The sequence below is a fragment of the Brassica rapa genome, chromosome A09 (genome assembly GCF_000309985.2).
Source record: "Brassica rapa cultivar Chiifu-401-42 chromosome A09, CAAS_Brap_v3.01, whole genome shotgun sequence".
Taxonomy (NCBI): Eukaryota; Viridiplantae; Streptophyta; class Magnoliopsida; order Brassicales; family Brassicaceae; genus Brassica; species Brassica rapa.
In genome coordinates, this window is record NC_024803.2 from 6184768 (window position 1) to 6199496 (window position 14729).

Consider the following 14729-nt stretch of genomic DNA (forward strand, 5'->3'; position numbering starts at 1 on the left):
GTATATAGCCGAAGCAAATCAAAACACACGAGAGTTATGTGATAATAAATAAAATACACCAAAATTTTATCATTTCTAGGCTAACACAAATGCTCTGTATTCATTTCACATGTTTGCTCAGCATCCCAAATATATTTTTTGATTGTAACAATAAGAAAATTTTGAGTTTAAATCATTGCAAATTTGATATACGATTTATATGTTATATATCATAGCCATGATATATAAGGATTATATGTTAAAAAAATATAACTGTCAAAAACCCCGGGCGTAGCCCGGGAAATTCCCTAGTTATATTAAAGGGAAAATTTGGAGAAATGCACTCAAATAAGATTATAATTTGAAAACTACACCCATTTAAATTTTTTGGAAAAATACACTTATATATATATATATATATATATAAATTTACCTAATTGTCCAATCTTAATATTTCTAACTAGATTTCCACCCGCACAACCGTACGGGTATATATTTTCATATATATATATATATAGATATTTGTCTTACATAATTATTATATATTTTTAATGTTAGTCACATATTTAAATGTTTGTATAATTATGTCAAATATAATAATTTTATAGTTTTCATGCTGTAAATTAAAATCATCACATATATATGTTGCTTATTATATATTTGTCCTGTTGAATTTGCGTTTGATTACTAAACTAATTTTTTTAATGCATGAAACAACATATATGAAAATAATTTTGTATTTAATTTATTATAATCATGATCCGTAATTCAAATCGCTAGATTTTTTTAGTAATTTGTAATGTTTATTAATTTTATATAATAAATTACTGTATATTAAAAAGTTTAAGATAAGAGAAATTTTTATACATGTATTATATAGTTTACTAATATTAACATGTTCTACCAACATATTATATTTTTAGCATAAATATTTTATATTTATGAAAATAAAATATGTTAACTTATCAATTTAAAATAATTTTATCATATTTTGTTCAATATAACTTTTTTATTTTAAAATGATAGATATTATTATAAAATTGATAAAATAGGATATAATTTTATTATTTTAGTTACATTTCATTACTAATTACAAAATTAGTTGAAAATATTTATATTCAATTTATGACAATTAAGATCTTATTATAATCTTTTTCAAGAGATTTGCTAGAATTTTAATTTTTTTTTGAAAAATTAAAAGATATTATGATTAAAGTAGTTAAAAATATTATATATATTAGCATTAGTGATATACATTGAATAGAAAATTTAAATGATGGTCCAAATAAAAATATCACTCATCAAAAAATCATGATTTTTATTTTATTAGAAAACAAAATTGAAAAAATTAAAATCGAAATAAATATTTATTTCTAACAAAATCTTTAAAAATTATTAGTAAATGTGTTTTTGAAATTAATTAATTTCATTTTATTTAAATTTTTGTTTATTAACCAAAACTATATTCAATTTTTATTTCTAATTATATTTTATGATAGTTGAAATTAAAACTAACTAATTTTCGAAAGTAAATTTAAAAAGATTTTAAGAAGATTTTTAAAAAGATTTTGTTAGAACATTTTAAATATATTTATTTGTATTTCAAATAAAAAGATAAAGATATTAAAAGATATAATAATGAACTTATGTAAAATATGATATTTTCTAGGAATGGTACAAACTAAAAAAAATCACACATGAAAAAAAGTCATGACTTCTGTTTTAATATATTAGATATATTGTTTAAAAACTGTTTTTTTAATCGCAATTTCTAATATATTGTTTAAAATTTGTTTTAAAAAAAAATCGTTAGAGAATCTATCTAATATCTTTTTAATATATATACGCAATATCATTCCCATATCTTTTTAATAATATCTTAATTTTTTTATTATTTTGAAAAATAAAGAAATCAAGACGTGTATCATCTTCTCGTCTCCTTCTCTCGTATCCTCTCCATTTCTGATTTTTTTTTTCTCTTAGTTTCACAGATTCTTTCTTTTAGAGGTTTGTTGATTCATAAATCATATTTTAGTTTCTAATTCTGATTCTATTTTATTCTGACAATAGTTCTATTTTTTTTTTTTTTTAGGAATATCATGCTGCGTTTGGCTAGAGTTTCAAAAGAGTGGAAGGTGAATAAAGAATCATGGAAATTCAAGGAATTTTTTTTTTAACAACGTGACTTGTTTATATAAATTGAATAAAATAAAATAAAGGGAAATATGTATAAACTTTATGATAAAGTCAAAACAAATCATAATTTACATATTTATCTTTGTTATTATAAATTTAAATGATAAAAATAACATAATTATCTTAAACAAAATAATTTTAATGATATTTTTTTATTAATTACGAATTTATATATTAATTTCGAATTAATATATTAATTATTGAAATATCTTGGGTAAAAAAGTCAATTCATAATTAAAGAAGTGTATTTTTCAAAAAGTAAAATAGAAAATGCAGTTATCAAATTTCAAATCCTAAATTGGGTATTTTGCAAATTATCCTTATTATATTAGCTCAGCCACGTCCCTTATTCCTTCAACACTTTTACACTTGACGGCCTCTGCGCTTATAGTGGGTATAAATTGGTGGATGAATTCATTTAAATTACAATGAATTCATTTTAATTATCCCATCTCTAAACTTTTAACAGAACAACACCACTTTCACTAGATATCTTTATTCAAATAAACAATACAAAAGTTTAAGAGAGATGCGGTGATTAGCACAACAACAAAAATAATTCTCAAAAAAATACTACAAGCAAGTGGCTAAATATGAAGAGAATTGGTGTTAAACATATAGCTTATAAGAATACAAGATTGCGTACCTATTATAAACTTATAGTTTCAGTATTATCATTCTTCTTCTTCTTCACTTCCTTCATCATCACTCTCGTCTTCTGCATCCTCCATCTCAACATCACCTTCATCTCCAAGAATCCACTGCTCAAGCTCATCTTCCTCTGCTTCCATGTGCTGCTGTATGTCAGCAGAGTCCCAGTCGTCTTCCCCATCAATTCCAAGCTCTTCTCCGCGGCAAGAGACCTTCAAATGCGGTCGTCTCCTCGCCAAAGCATCTACAATATCTCTGTTCACACTCCCAGTGATCCCTAACCATTTGAGCCTCGGGAAGAACGGTTTCTTCAGCCATTTGAACGAGAGCTGAGTTATGCCGCCGCAGTCATAAAGATCCAGCAGACACAAGCTGCTCCCAGGACACTCGTCTTCGTACACCCGTGTAGACGCAAGAGCCATGACCGAGGGATCGCCTATGAGTCTGCATTCTCTCAGCTGGAGCTTTGTGATCGGAGCTCCGGATTTCGCCAGAGCGAAAACGGCAGCATCAGTCAGGTTAGGAAGATTAGACACGTCGAGCTCGCGGAGCGCTAGCTTTGAGGATCCATCAAACAGAGTGGTCATGAACTTGTCAGTTAAGTTTCTGCATCCCCTGACGGATAGAGAAACCAGAGAATCCCAAACTCCTTCTTTAAGGTAAGAGAGCCCAATGTCACTCACATCAGTGCCATCAAGAAGCAAAACCTTCAGTTTCCGTAGATGCGAGACGGCTTGTAACGCTTCGTCCCTTATGTTTCTGCACCCTCTCAAATCAAGACTCTCCAGCTTCAGATTCCACGCCAGATTTCGAACCGCGTGATCCGTGAGAAGATGGCACCTCCTCAGGCTAACGTGGCTGAGCGAGAGAGCAGTCGCTAAGACATCGTGGAAAACAAGATCGGTCAGTTTGGGTCCGTGGTATACGCTGAACTTGGAGAGGCTAGCGCAAGAGTGGAGGATGGTCTTGAAACCAGCGTCCGTCACCCGGCAGAACCCGCCGAGACAAATGCTCTCCATCCCCAAGCATTTGCCAGCAAGAAACAGCATCCCTTGGTCGCTAACTCGGCGGAAGTAAGCAGAGTGAAACTCCTGGCTACGGATCAGAGAGAGGCGCTTCAGCTTGCCGTTTTGGTTGATCTCCTGGAGGCCGAAGTCCGTGAGGTCTGACAGTTGCCTCGGATCCTCGAGAGGCGCGTCTCTCAGGTCCAGATCAATCAACGACGAAAGAGAATTAGATATTGCCTTGACAACAGCGTCGGTGATACAATCAACAGAGAGGCGCAGCTGCTGGACGTTTTGGAGCGCCCGGCCGCCGCTGCCTTGCCCTGTTGATGTGAGTAGATGAGTCATCATCCTTGAGGAGATGTGTCCAAGCTCAAGATGGGTGAGTTTATCAGAGGCCAATCCGAAAATGCGGCCGTCACCAGGACGTAAGTATAATGAGAGGTCAAACATAAGTGCTAAGACCTGCCAAAACAACATATATGGTATGACCCCATGATTCCATTACACAACGCTAGAAAAACATTCTTTATAAGTGGTTGTGACGGATGTGAGAAGAAACAGATTAACAGAACGATAAACAATAAAGAAAGACACGTGGTTCACCAATAGGCTACCTCCACGCGGGCAAAGGCATTATTACAAACCTCTAAATGAGAGCAACCGTTCAGCAAATCTTCAAGAGCACCGCGAGTAACGGTTCGACCAACTTTCTCTGCTACAGAGCCCAAACAGAGGAGCCTAACAATAGGGATGACCAATTCGTCAGAAGAATGAAAAGATTTTTGATAAAGAAGATGCATCAATAAACAACACGCACAGACCTTAGATCCTTGCATTTCTTTCCGATTTCAGAGATGAGATCTCCACTGAAATCGCGGCAGTTGTGAAGAGAGATCTCCCTAAGGGAAGGACGTGCCAGCACGTCAATGGCTGAGTTCCCAAGGCGTCCACAGTCAAGCTTAAGGCTAGAGAGTTGCTGATTCGGAAACAACAACGGTCTAACCGTTTCCATTGACAGTGAAACATTCTATAAAAATTAAATTCTAAAAGTCAATTTAACATAATCTTTACTCATATAATATAAGTTGAAGGAGGGAGAGGGAGAGGGGACTTACGAAGAGGTGGAAGTTGGGAGTGAAAGTGAGGACACGAGAGACGCAGCTTTTGAGCGTTTTGCAAGTGGAGGCCAACGAGCAGAGAGAGGCCACGTCGAGCTTCGTCATGATTGTCTCCAGGAGAGCCGCTGGTAACATATCGAGGCTTCTCTCTTCATCGAAACCGTCAGCATCGAGGACGACGGTGGTAGCCATCAACGGAGTCTCTCTTCTCTTCTTTGCGGAAACAGTAGAGATCTCTCTATGGAGTTTTTGTGTTCGATCTGATCCCAAAACCGGATCCACTTAACAAGGAAATTAAACATGTTGATTCCACCCAAAACGGCAGCGTTTTATGAGAAGAGAACGAACTAGGCCTGGGCATTCGGGTCGTCGGGTCGGGTCCTTTCGGGTCCGGGTCTTTCGGGTCTAAGAGTTTAGGACCCGATAGGGTAATTTCAAATTTTCGGTTCCGGGTCGGTTCGGGTCGTGCCGGGTCCGGGTCGGGTCGGGTCTTAGATAGCTAGACCCATTCGGGTAATTAGAATTTATCGGTTCGGATTCGGTTCGGTTTCGGGTCGGGTTCGGTTCGGGTTCGATCTAAAAAAGGCCTAAAAATACAAAAAAATATCTGAAAATATTTATATATCCGAAAATATTCAAAATTTTATTCAAAATTTGTGTGTTTTATTATATTAAAATGTGTATATATACTAAACTATGCAAAATACAACAACAATTCGTTGTCTCCTAGTGGTTGACCCCTATATTCTCTAGACATATAACCCGTCTTTGATTCCCCCTTGATGCATTTTATTTAATTTACATTATTAATTCGGGTACCCATCGGGTTTCGGGTTCGGGTCGGGTCGGGTCCAAGACCCGCGGGTCCTCTACAACAAGACCCGATAGGGTAATTTGATCGGGTCGGTTCCTACCCGAACCGGGTTTTTTCGGATCGGTTTCGGGTCGGGTCTTCGGATCCGGGTAAAATGCCCAGGCCTAGAACGAACCTTCCTAAAACGCTTATCCATGTGAGCATGGCGGTCTAGTTCCACCCGTAAAAGGCCGGGTCGGGTCCGATTGGATCGTTTACTTTTTTAGTCGTCTATAAACTGCTTTACCTTTGCATCCCCTACTATTCTTACATCAATCAACTTCGCTCGTTTTGGCAACATTCCCTGAACACACATTGTAGTTCTTGTCAGTTTGCTTTATCTTTTTTTATCTTACTATCATTTTCGTGTTAGGCTTTACTAAATGACGCTCAAATGTCTGCTTATTGCTAATATCTATGAAAGTATTTTACCGTCTCAGCATGATGAAAATCATCCGCGAGAAATATCATTCCTTTGTATGAATTTTTAGAGTTTAAGACCCCTTGGAGATTCAACGGATACTAAGGTAAATCACTCTTATACTTGTTGATGAAGAACATATAGAGGCTTTTTTTTCTAAATACCACGAGGTTTGGGAACCAAGCCCATAATCCATCCTGATCTGAAACCACAATGTGTAGTATTAGTTTTTGGTCCCATCAAAGGATTGGGGACCTCTGACACAATGGTCAAAGATATGATGTTAACATGTATAATTTTACGCATCTAAAATTAACGGGATCGAACATGGGTATAAATTTTAAAATCCATATTTACTTTGGGTAAATACAAATGGGTATTGGTGTACCCATAATTTTTCAATTATATAAAATTAATATTTTTCACCAATAAATTCAATACTCATCATTTGCTTGACAATAAGTTTTTCAGCTATAACCACAAAAACGAGTTTTCCTGTCAAAACAACAAAAACAAATTTTCACGCCAAAAACTGGAAAACGAGTTTTTTCGCCAAAAATGAGTTTTTCCACCAAAAACAAAAATGAGTTTATGCTAAAACCGTAAAAATGAATTTTCCCGTAAAAAATTACAATACGAGTTTTCTCGCCAAAACCGCAAAAATGAGTTTTCCTACTAAACTGTTTACCGCCAAAAACTGAAATATATTTTTTTCCACCAAAACGAGTTTTTACGACCACAATTGTAACATGAATTTTCTCGCCAAAACCACAAACGAGTTTTTCCGCCAAAATCGGAAAAATGAGCATTCTCGCCAAAACCGAAAACACGATTTTTCCAAATAAATTGGAAAATGTGTTCTTTTCCAAAAACTGTAAAATGAGTTTTCTAGCCAAAACCGAAAAACTAGTTTTCCCGCCAAAACGATGGTTTCCACAAAAACGAGTGTTCCCAATAAAACTGCCAAATCAAATTTTCTCGTCACAACTGAAACAAATAATTTTTCGCAAAAACGAGTTTTACTGCCAAAACCGTTAACGAGTTTTCCGCTAAAACGAGTTTTCCTGTCAAAATCAGAAAAATAGTTTTCCGCCAAAACTCGAAAATAAGTTTTTCTGCCAAAAATGAAAAATCTCTAATTTGTTTGATTGTATTGTTTCTCACATGTAACCTAGAGTGACATATGTTTTCAGTGTACCAGATTTTTTAAACCATTGATGCCCTTTCGAGGGTTGATTTAATATATACAATTATTATTTAAAAAAATTATTGATTTATGCATAGATATAAAAATTATCTTTTTAATGGTATATAAAACGTATAATCTGATTATGCATACAAAATATATTTAATATTGTACATAATTTTTTTAGAACAAATAAAATAGTAATTTGTTTGGGTATAAACTGGGTCGTGTTTTTGTGGGTTGGGCTGAACTGAGTTAGTTTACCTTACATTAACATCCTTAGTTATATTTTATATCTTTCCTCAAAACAAACTCTTGCTGCGACTTTTTGTAATCATGCAGAAATTATAGCGGTTCAAGAATCTTACGAGACTGTGCATGTTTTAGGTATACTAGGGTGTGTCCGCGCTACGCGCGGATTGTGCCGTTATAAAATTTTTCTTTTAATTTAGTATAAAAATATCATTTGATTATTTTGTCGTAAAGAACCAACAAAGTATCAATTGAAAAGTAACTATTTTGTTGTTGTTTTTTTATTGAACTTACTATTTTGTTGTTTTTTGTTTATGTTTTATCGATGATCTCTTTTAGTCTTAAGATGTATTTACAACAGAACTTTTATGCATGTAAGTTTAATATTTTCAAAAAAATTCAGACTAATTAGAGTTGGACATTTTGAATAGGATAGAATGAGAAATAAACCATGCATATCGAGATGAAGTGGTTATGCTTTTCCTTAGAGAAACATATTTTGTTTTTTTTTTAAATCATTGAAAACATGTGGACAGTGTAACTTTTAAAGTAGCATTCAATATGAAACAAAATATTTCCAGCAAGATAAAACAATTTTACGACTCGAATATTTATTCAAAGAATCTTCTTCTTCCTCTGCCCTTGTGACTTTTGTTGTTTCAGCCGGTGTAATCTTTCTTTTTATGACGTCAATACGTATAAAAAAACACATATATTCATTAACAAACGATAGTCTAAGAAATAGATCTGTGATTAACCATAATATATCAACACAATGAATACTAATTTAATCCAAGAAACGGATCTGTGATAGACACCACACAAAATTTGAAACTGAGAACATCAATTTAAATTTATCTTCACGGCAAATGTACTCACCTGAGTCTTTGTAAATCCCTCCAACAAACTCCCAGGCTGTTTCTACACCCCCACAAAATTTTTTTAATAAAAAACACCATAAGCTGATGTAGATTTTTATAGAAGAAATATTCATGATTCTTGAAAAAAGACTAACCTCAGATGAGAAAACGTGACCATGAACACTGAGAACTTCATGCTTTCCAGATTTTAAATCTGTTAGTTCTCATTTAATAATCAGAAACAAAGGATGACATAATAAAAAGAAAAGAAACAGTCTGACTTCATATTTTCCATGTATAGTTACCATCACAACTTCATCTGAAGTTAATCTCTATGATGCAGACACGAAGAATACTTAAGAACATGTATCTTTGGATCATGTATCTTTGGATTTGAGCGAAAATTTGGTACCTTTCGTTGCCGTACGTGAGTTAGGATCTGTGGCAGGAATAAAGCCTTAATCATTTCTCGGCTTTGGCTGAAATTTTTCACTTATATATATTAAAGATGAAGCGGTAGGAGTCATTTAGAGGTCTTTAATATTAATTTGGAACTCAACCTGTTTATTGAAGATGAGAATTTAATTGTAAAGTATATGAAGAGGTAGAAACTCTTGGCTTTCTGGTTTGTGTAGGCAGCTAATACTAATAGAAAATTGGAAGAAGTAGCAGCAAACCGTCCGTGAAGTTTCATTTTTTTCAAAAAAATATGATGTGGATTTTACAAAATGACATGGCAGTTTGATAACATATGATTAGTTGATTTAATTGGCTGAGGTGGATAGCTTAAAAAGACTCCCTCAATCCCTTTTAGTATAGTATAGATGACTCGCCACATACAAAAAGCAAACAAAGTACTTAGTAAGAAGGAACCGACAAAAGTATCAAAGAAGGTGATATCAAAAACGACAGAACAAAACATATCCCTTCAAAACATATCCTTCTAAGATTTTTTTTCGTACGTACCAAAAAATAATAATAATAAAGAAGTGGACATCTATTATATCTGTTCATGTGATAATTTAGCTGATTTGTTTACAAATGAGCTTCCCATACATTTTGAAAAGGGAAAATTGGAAAAAAGAGACACTTTCAACTTGGATTTGTCACTCTAAAACTTTATCTACATTTTTTGTCTCATTAGGACTTTAATTTTTGTAAATACCCTTATACCCCCAAATTAATCTAAATTAAATTTTATTTATTAAATTTAGATATTTTAATTAGATTTTTATAAAGTTAAAAAAAGGTAAAATAGATAAAAGGTAAATACACATCACTAAACCTAATTACCATCTATCATCTTCTCCGCCGATCTCCTTTCCTTTCTTCAATGACGATTTCACCTCCTTCATCGGCTAAAACCCATAGTCTATGTTCTATGTTTCTTCTTCTCTATTTCTTATTCTCTGTTTCTTCTTCTGTACTCTCTGTTTCGTCGTCCTCGTTTGCTCGTCGTCGTCGGCTCAGTTCTTTGTTTCCTCATTAGTTTCATCAAATCCTACGATTTCTCACAAACGGTATGTGTTAATTTGATTTTTGCTCTAATCTCGTTTTGATGTTCCTCCTTTTCCTTGTCAGACACGAATTAGGGAACTGAAGATTTGTTCTTCGTCTACGGTTTCGTGGGACAGTCTTCTTCTTCCTCTACGTGTTTCTTTGGACGGTCACCATTTGACATTGACTGGCTATATATGTAATTCAACGGTTTGGCATGGCTCTTCTTGGATGTATCCACAAACAGCTCACTACTCTACACGGAGGTAATCCTAGTCACGGTAAACTAATCTCCTCTTGTACGAAGAGGTTGGTTGACCTATGTGGATAATAATGACAGGAGTTTGATCCTAGTCACAGTAAGCTTGTGGTGGACTTTGCGGTGAGCAGAGAACAAACGAACGAGAAGGGAGAGAAAATGTACATTCAGACAAGAATGGCAGAGTATGCAGAAGAGTTGTGGGAGTTGCTGGAAAAAAAAAGACAACACCTTTGTTTACATGTGTGGTCTCAAGGGTATGGAGAAGGGTATCGATGAGATCATGATATCACTTGCTGCTAAAGATGGTTGGGGGATTTTAAACAGGGATCGATTGGTTGGAGTACAAGAAGCAATTAAAGAGGAGTGAGCAGAGGAATGTGGAAGTCTACTAGGCAAGCTTGTGATGGATTTTGTTACTATTTTATTCTGTAGATAAAGGAGCTGATGCCATTGTCAATTATTCATTCTTTGCATCTTTCATTTTTTCTTGCAACAATATGTTTTTATTGGAATACATACCAGCATCTCGCTACAAACAATATCATAGTACATAAGAATTTGACATTTGAAAAGTGGCAAGTTCTAGTGGACACAAATCGGCTGCAGTTCATGAATTGGGATTTGGCAAATTATAAAACTTAATTGTTCTAAGCAAACTACTTTCTATTCTTCAGTCAAGAACTTTGAATTGAGATCAAAAAATTTTAAAGTGAGATTGTAATAGATTAATAGAAAACAGTGGCATCACAACACCTTTTCCTTTGGTGCCATTTTCTTGATTCTCGCAACAAAGAGGATGCTGGTTGCTGATGTGGAAGGGTAGAAGCGCACTGTTTTTGGAGTGCATCCACTTCTACATGGCCATTTCAGTCTCATGTAGCTCTGCATTGTCACCATCACTCACTTTCATGTTACTTTGTAAGGTCTACGGGAAGTCCACTGCTTGAATGTTTCTTCATCACATGCCCACCTGGATAATGAACTCTTTAGTAAAAAGTGTTTCTTGCTGTACAAGGTAGGTTTGTGGTAGGTGGAAGTGAGATAGCAGTTATATCAGCAAGGAAAAATCGACTTCACCGAGATCATATTTTTGAACCATGCTCTGCAGACAGAGAGGCCATGCCCTTAACACCCAATAGGTCTAGCATCATACAAAGTTTAGCACCTTATAAATAGACGCATTTCTATCTGAGACAAAAGCTAGGTCTTGACAATCAGCAATAACTCCTTTCAACTGTCTGAAGAACCACCCACATGAATCATTCATTCTCTGAATCAACAACCCAAATGCAATCGAATACAAATTAGAGTTACCATCTACAGCAGTAGCAACAAGTAGAACTCCTTTGTATTTATTTTTCAGAAAAGTTCCATCAACAACAATCACCTTTCGCATTGCATTGTAGAATGTGGAGAAAATATTTTCAAATATATTTTGAGAGATTTATGGTAGATTTAGTTTAGATTTAGGAAACTTTTTTAACCAAATATGGAAGTTTCCATATTTTCACGATTTGCCTATAATATATACACTACCTAAGCAGAATACCGTATAGTAGGTGAGAAATGTATTCTTCCTGTAGGCGTCATATAAGATAAAAGGTAGGACAAGTTATGTCACGTAATATAACCAACTTATATCATTGAGTTGTGGCTATATATCGTTATCAAGCTGTAGGTAGACCGAAGATATCTTTCTTGATTATAACGTAACTGATTCTATCTAAGTTAGAATATACAAGAAATGTTAGTTTACGGTATATACCCTTGATATATCTATGTTTAAAACATAAAATCGGATATATAAACTAGGTAGATTACCAGAATGAGTTTTCTAATTGTAGCTAGAAGATAAAATAAAATATGATTCCAATTTTTTTTTTTAAAAAGTTTAAACATATATATTGACATACTTATGTTTCCAACGGTTTTCATATTTTTTTACATTTTTAAAATTTAATTTACTATTTTTCTCATTAAAGAAGGGTAAAACATGTCCAAAATTATCAAAAGTATGAGAAGTCTTATTGTGACAAACAAAAGTTCAAAGTGTCTCATTTTTCCAATTCTCCCTTTTGAAAAATCATTCATTATATCATGATGCATTAACTGCGTGATCTTTAAAAAAGTTTGCTCATCATTCTCAGAAGAAAATTGCAGTAATTAATAATATTATGGCACTTCGAATTGAATTTTTTTTTCTTTGTCATGGTTTTCATCCTAACATATTTTCTGTTTATCTATCTGCAGACTCCCTTCCACGTACTAAAATATTTAATTAGTTCAACTGCAGTACTAATAGAGTAATCTATCCCTTGCTTTTCAACGTAAGATAATAACACGAGTTAGCTTTTCAACGTCAGATAATAACACGAGTTATTTAGCTTTCTTTTTCTCACTTTACACTCCTCTCTGGTTGTTTAATTCCAAAACAGAAAACACACACACATATATATATATATATATATATATATATATATATATATATATATATATATATATATCCTCACTTAGTAATAAATTTTCAACAAATGTGATACAACAGTTTTTGTTAAGCAACGAGTTTTATTTTAAGACTGAATGGTTTCTCATCTCTACGGAATATACATTGCAGTAACATATATCTTAGCCCTAGGCAAAATATATGGATCCGAATATCCTTAACCGGATCAATCCAGATCAGAATTTTAAGGTATTGAATCAAATTGGTTTCAATCCAACATAAATATTTGATCAGTATTTAGATATGAAGAATCGGATCCAAACCTGAAACGAACAAAAAATAATGGATAACCAAAATATAGAAATCTTAACATATATATATATATATATATATTATAATTTAAATATAAAATTAAAATAAGAATTTCAACAATTTAGTTATTTTAGATAATTAAATATTTTTATTATTTTAAATATTTTTGAACACGTTTGAATTAAAAACCCAGATCTAATCAAAAACATTTTTGGTTCTTTAAACAACACTAGACCCTGGATATAAATTTTTGGTTTTTGGTTATTTATTATATTTAACTAAATGATGTATTTGTAATATTTGATGTATTATGTTTACCAAGTAAATAATTTTTTGGCATCTTAAACCATCTATTTATGACGAATATTCGATATCATATAAAAAATAGAACAAACAGACGTAATTAGAAAATTGTAGACGATATATAAAAACAATGGTTATTAATGTAAAATATGAAGAAATATTATATTATGACTTATTATGGTATAAAAGATTATAAATTAGTTATAGATGTTTAAAGAAAATACAATGATTTTTAAACTTCTATGAAAAATTTAACATATAAAAAAGGGCGATGATTTAGTCATCAAATTGTAAATAATTTTATAATTTTTTTAATAATAAATTATTTGTAATCTTTTCGTTAAGATAATTATTAAATGTTCATAACATTAATATGTTAAAAGACCATATTATGAAAGCCCATGTGTAACCGTTTTTTTCGGGAAGTGTAACAAAAAAAATTAGATTTAACTCTTCATTTTGTTTAAGTTCTATGTTGGTAAAAGATTAAAAAAAATCTCTCTATCTTTTTTAATGTTCAATTTGAAGCTTATTAGGCGAAAATCATACGCAAATATAGGCAATTGGTTGGAATCTCTATATTTTTATATTTTTATATTCTTACAAATTTTAAATTTATTGTTTCCTATCCTGCAAGCAAATATATAACCGAAGTAATAGATCAATTAGTTGTAATCAAATATATTGTTATAATTAGTGTAATTATAATTACAATTTCTATTAGGGGTGGGAGTTCGGGTACCCGTTCGGGTACCCGTTCGGGTTCGGATCGGGTATTTCGGATTTTCGGGTATTTCGGTATAGAGGTATAGAACCCGTTCGGATATTTCTGTACTTCGGGTCGGGTTCGGATATTTTTAGTTCGGGTTCGGTTATTTCGGATCGGGTTCGGATATTTAGATTTTGAAAAAAAAAATTTAAAATTTTTAATTCTAAAGTTTCTTGTATTTAAAAATATAAGTTTCACTTAACTAATTTTTTTTTAATAGATTGAATGGTTACTAGTGTTGGACATAACATTTTGAAACTAAAAAGGACATTAATTTGGTTATTATTTTTAAATTTTGGATGTAACTTTTTGTTAATTTTTGAAATAAAAAGTTTGACATGCATTTTAAGTGAGTAGCAAATCATTTTCTCTGTAATTCTATGTATATCATATGAACTTAAAGTATGTGTAGTATCAATGTAGATATTTTATATAAAATGAGAGATGTAAACTAGAAATATATGGTTATTTATACATATGTTCGGTTAACTTCGGATATCCATTCGGGTTCGGATATTACCCGTTCGGGTTCGGATATCCAATCTCTCCTAATTCAATACCCGTTCGGATATTTTGCTACTTCGGTTCGGATTTCGGTTCGGGTTTTTCGGATCGGGTTC

At 32.8% G+C, this 14729-nt stretch overlaps 1 protein-coding gene and 1 long non-coding RNA gene across 3 annotated transcripts; one reads left to right on the forward strand and one right to left on the reverse strand.

Moving 5' to 3' along the window:
- Positions 1-2632: 2632 nt before the first annotated feature.
- On the reverse strand, positions 2633-5258 carry LOC103837789 (F-box/LRR-repeat protein 10). Its single transcript, XM_009114164.3, has 4 exons — positions 4949-5258; positions 4655-4860; positions 4478-4571; positions 2633-4295 (listed from the first exon to the last, which is right to left on the reverse strand). Exons 1-4 carry the CDS (start codon positions 5141-5143, stop codon positions 2850-2852), a joined length of 1941 nt encoding a protein of 646 aa, XP_009112412.2. The 5' UTR covers positions 5144-5258; the 3' UTR covers positions 2633-2849.
- A 196-nt stretch (positions 5259-5454) lies between these two features.
- LOC103837790 lies at positions 5455-10821 on the forward strand. Of its 2 annotated transcripts, XR_004450688.1 has the most exons (3): positions 5455-10043; positions 10105-10286; positions 10361-10821. It is a non-coding gene; the product is annotated as an uncharacterized LOC103837790 (long non-coding RNA). The 2 variants fall into 2 exon arrangements; XR_626958.2 differs by having other exon boundaries at positions 10105-10821.
- Positions 10822-14729: the final 3908 nt, after the last annotated feature.

What these genes read in the sequence shown, in the direction of transcription:
- LOC103837789 (XM_009114164.3), bottom strand. Translation starts at nt 5,143, where the DNA reads ATGGCTACCACCGTCGTCCTCGATGCTGACGGTTTCGATGAAGAGAGA. An exon ending in CTCCCAACTTCCACCTCTTC is followed by an intron (nt 4,861 to 4,948) that starts GTAAGTCCCCTC and finishes TAATTTTTATAG; the next exon opens with AATGTTTCACTGTCAATGGA. An exon ending in ACGGTTGCTCTCATTTAGAG is followed by an intron (nt 4,296 to 4,477) that starts GTTTGTAATAAT and finishes TTGTTTTGGCAG; the next exon opens with GTCTTAGCACTTATGTTTGA.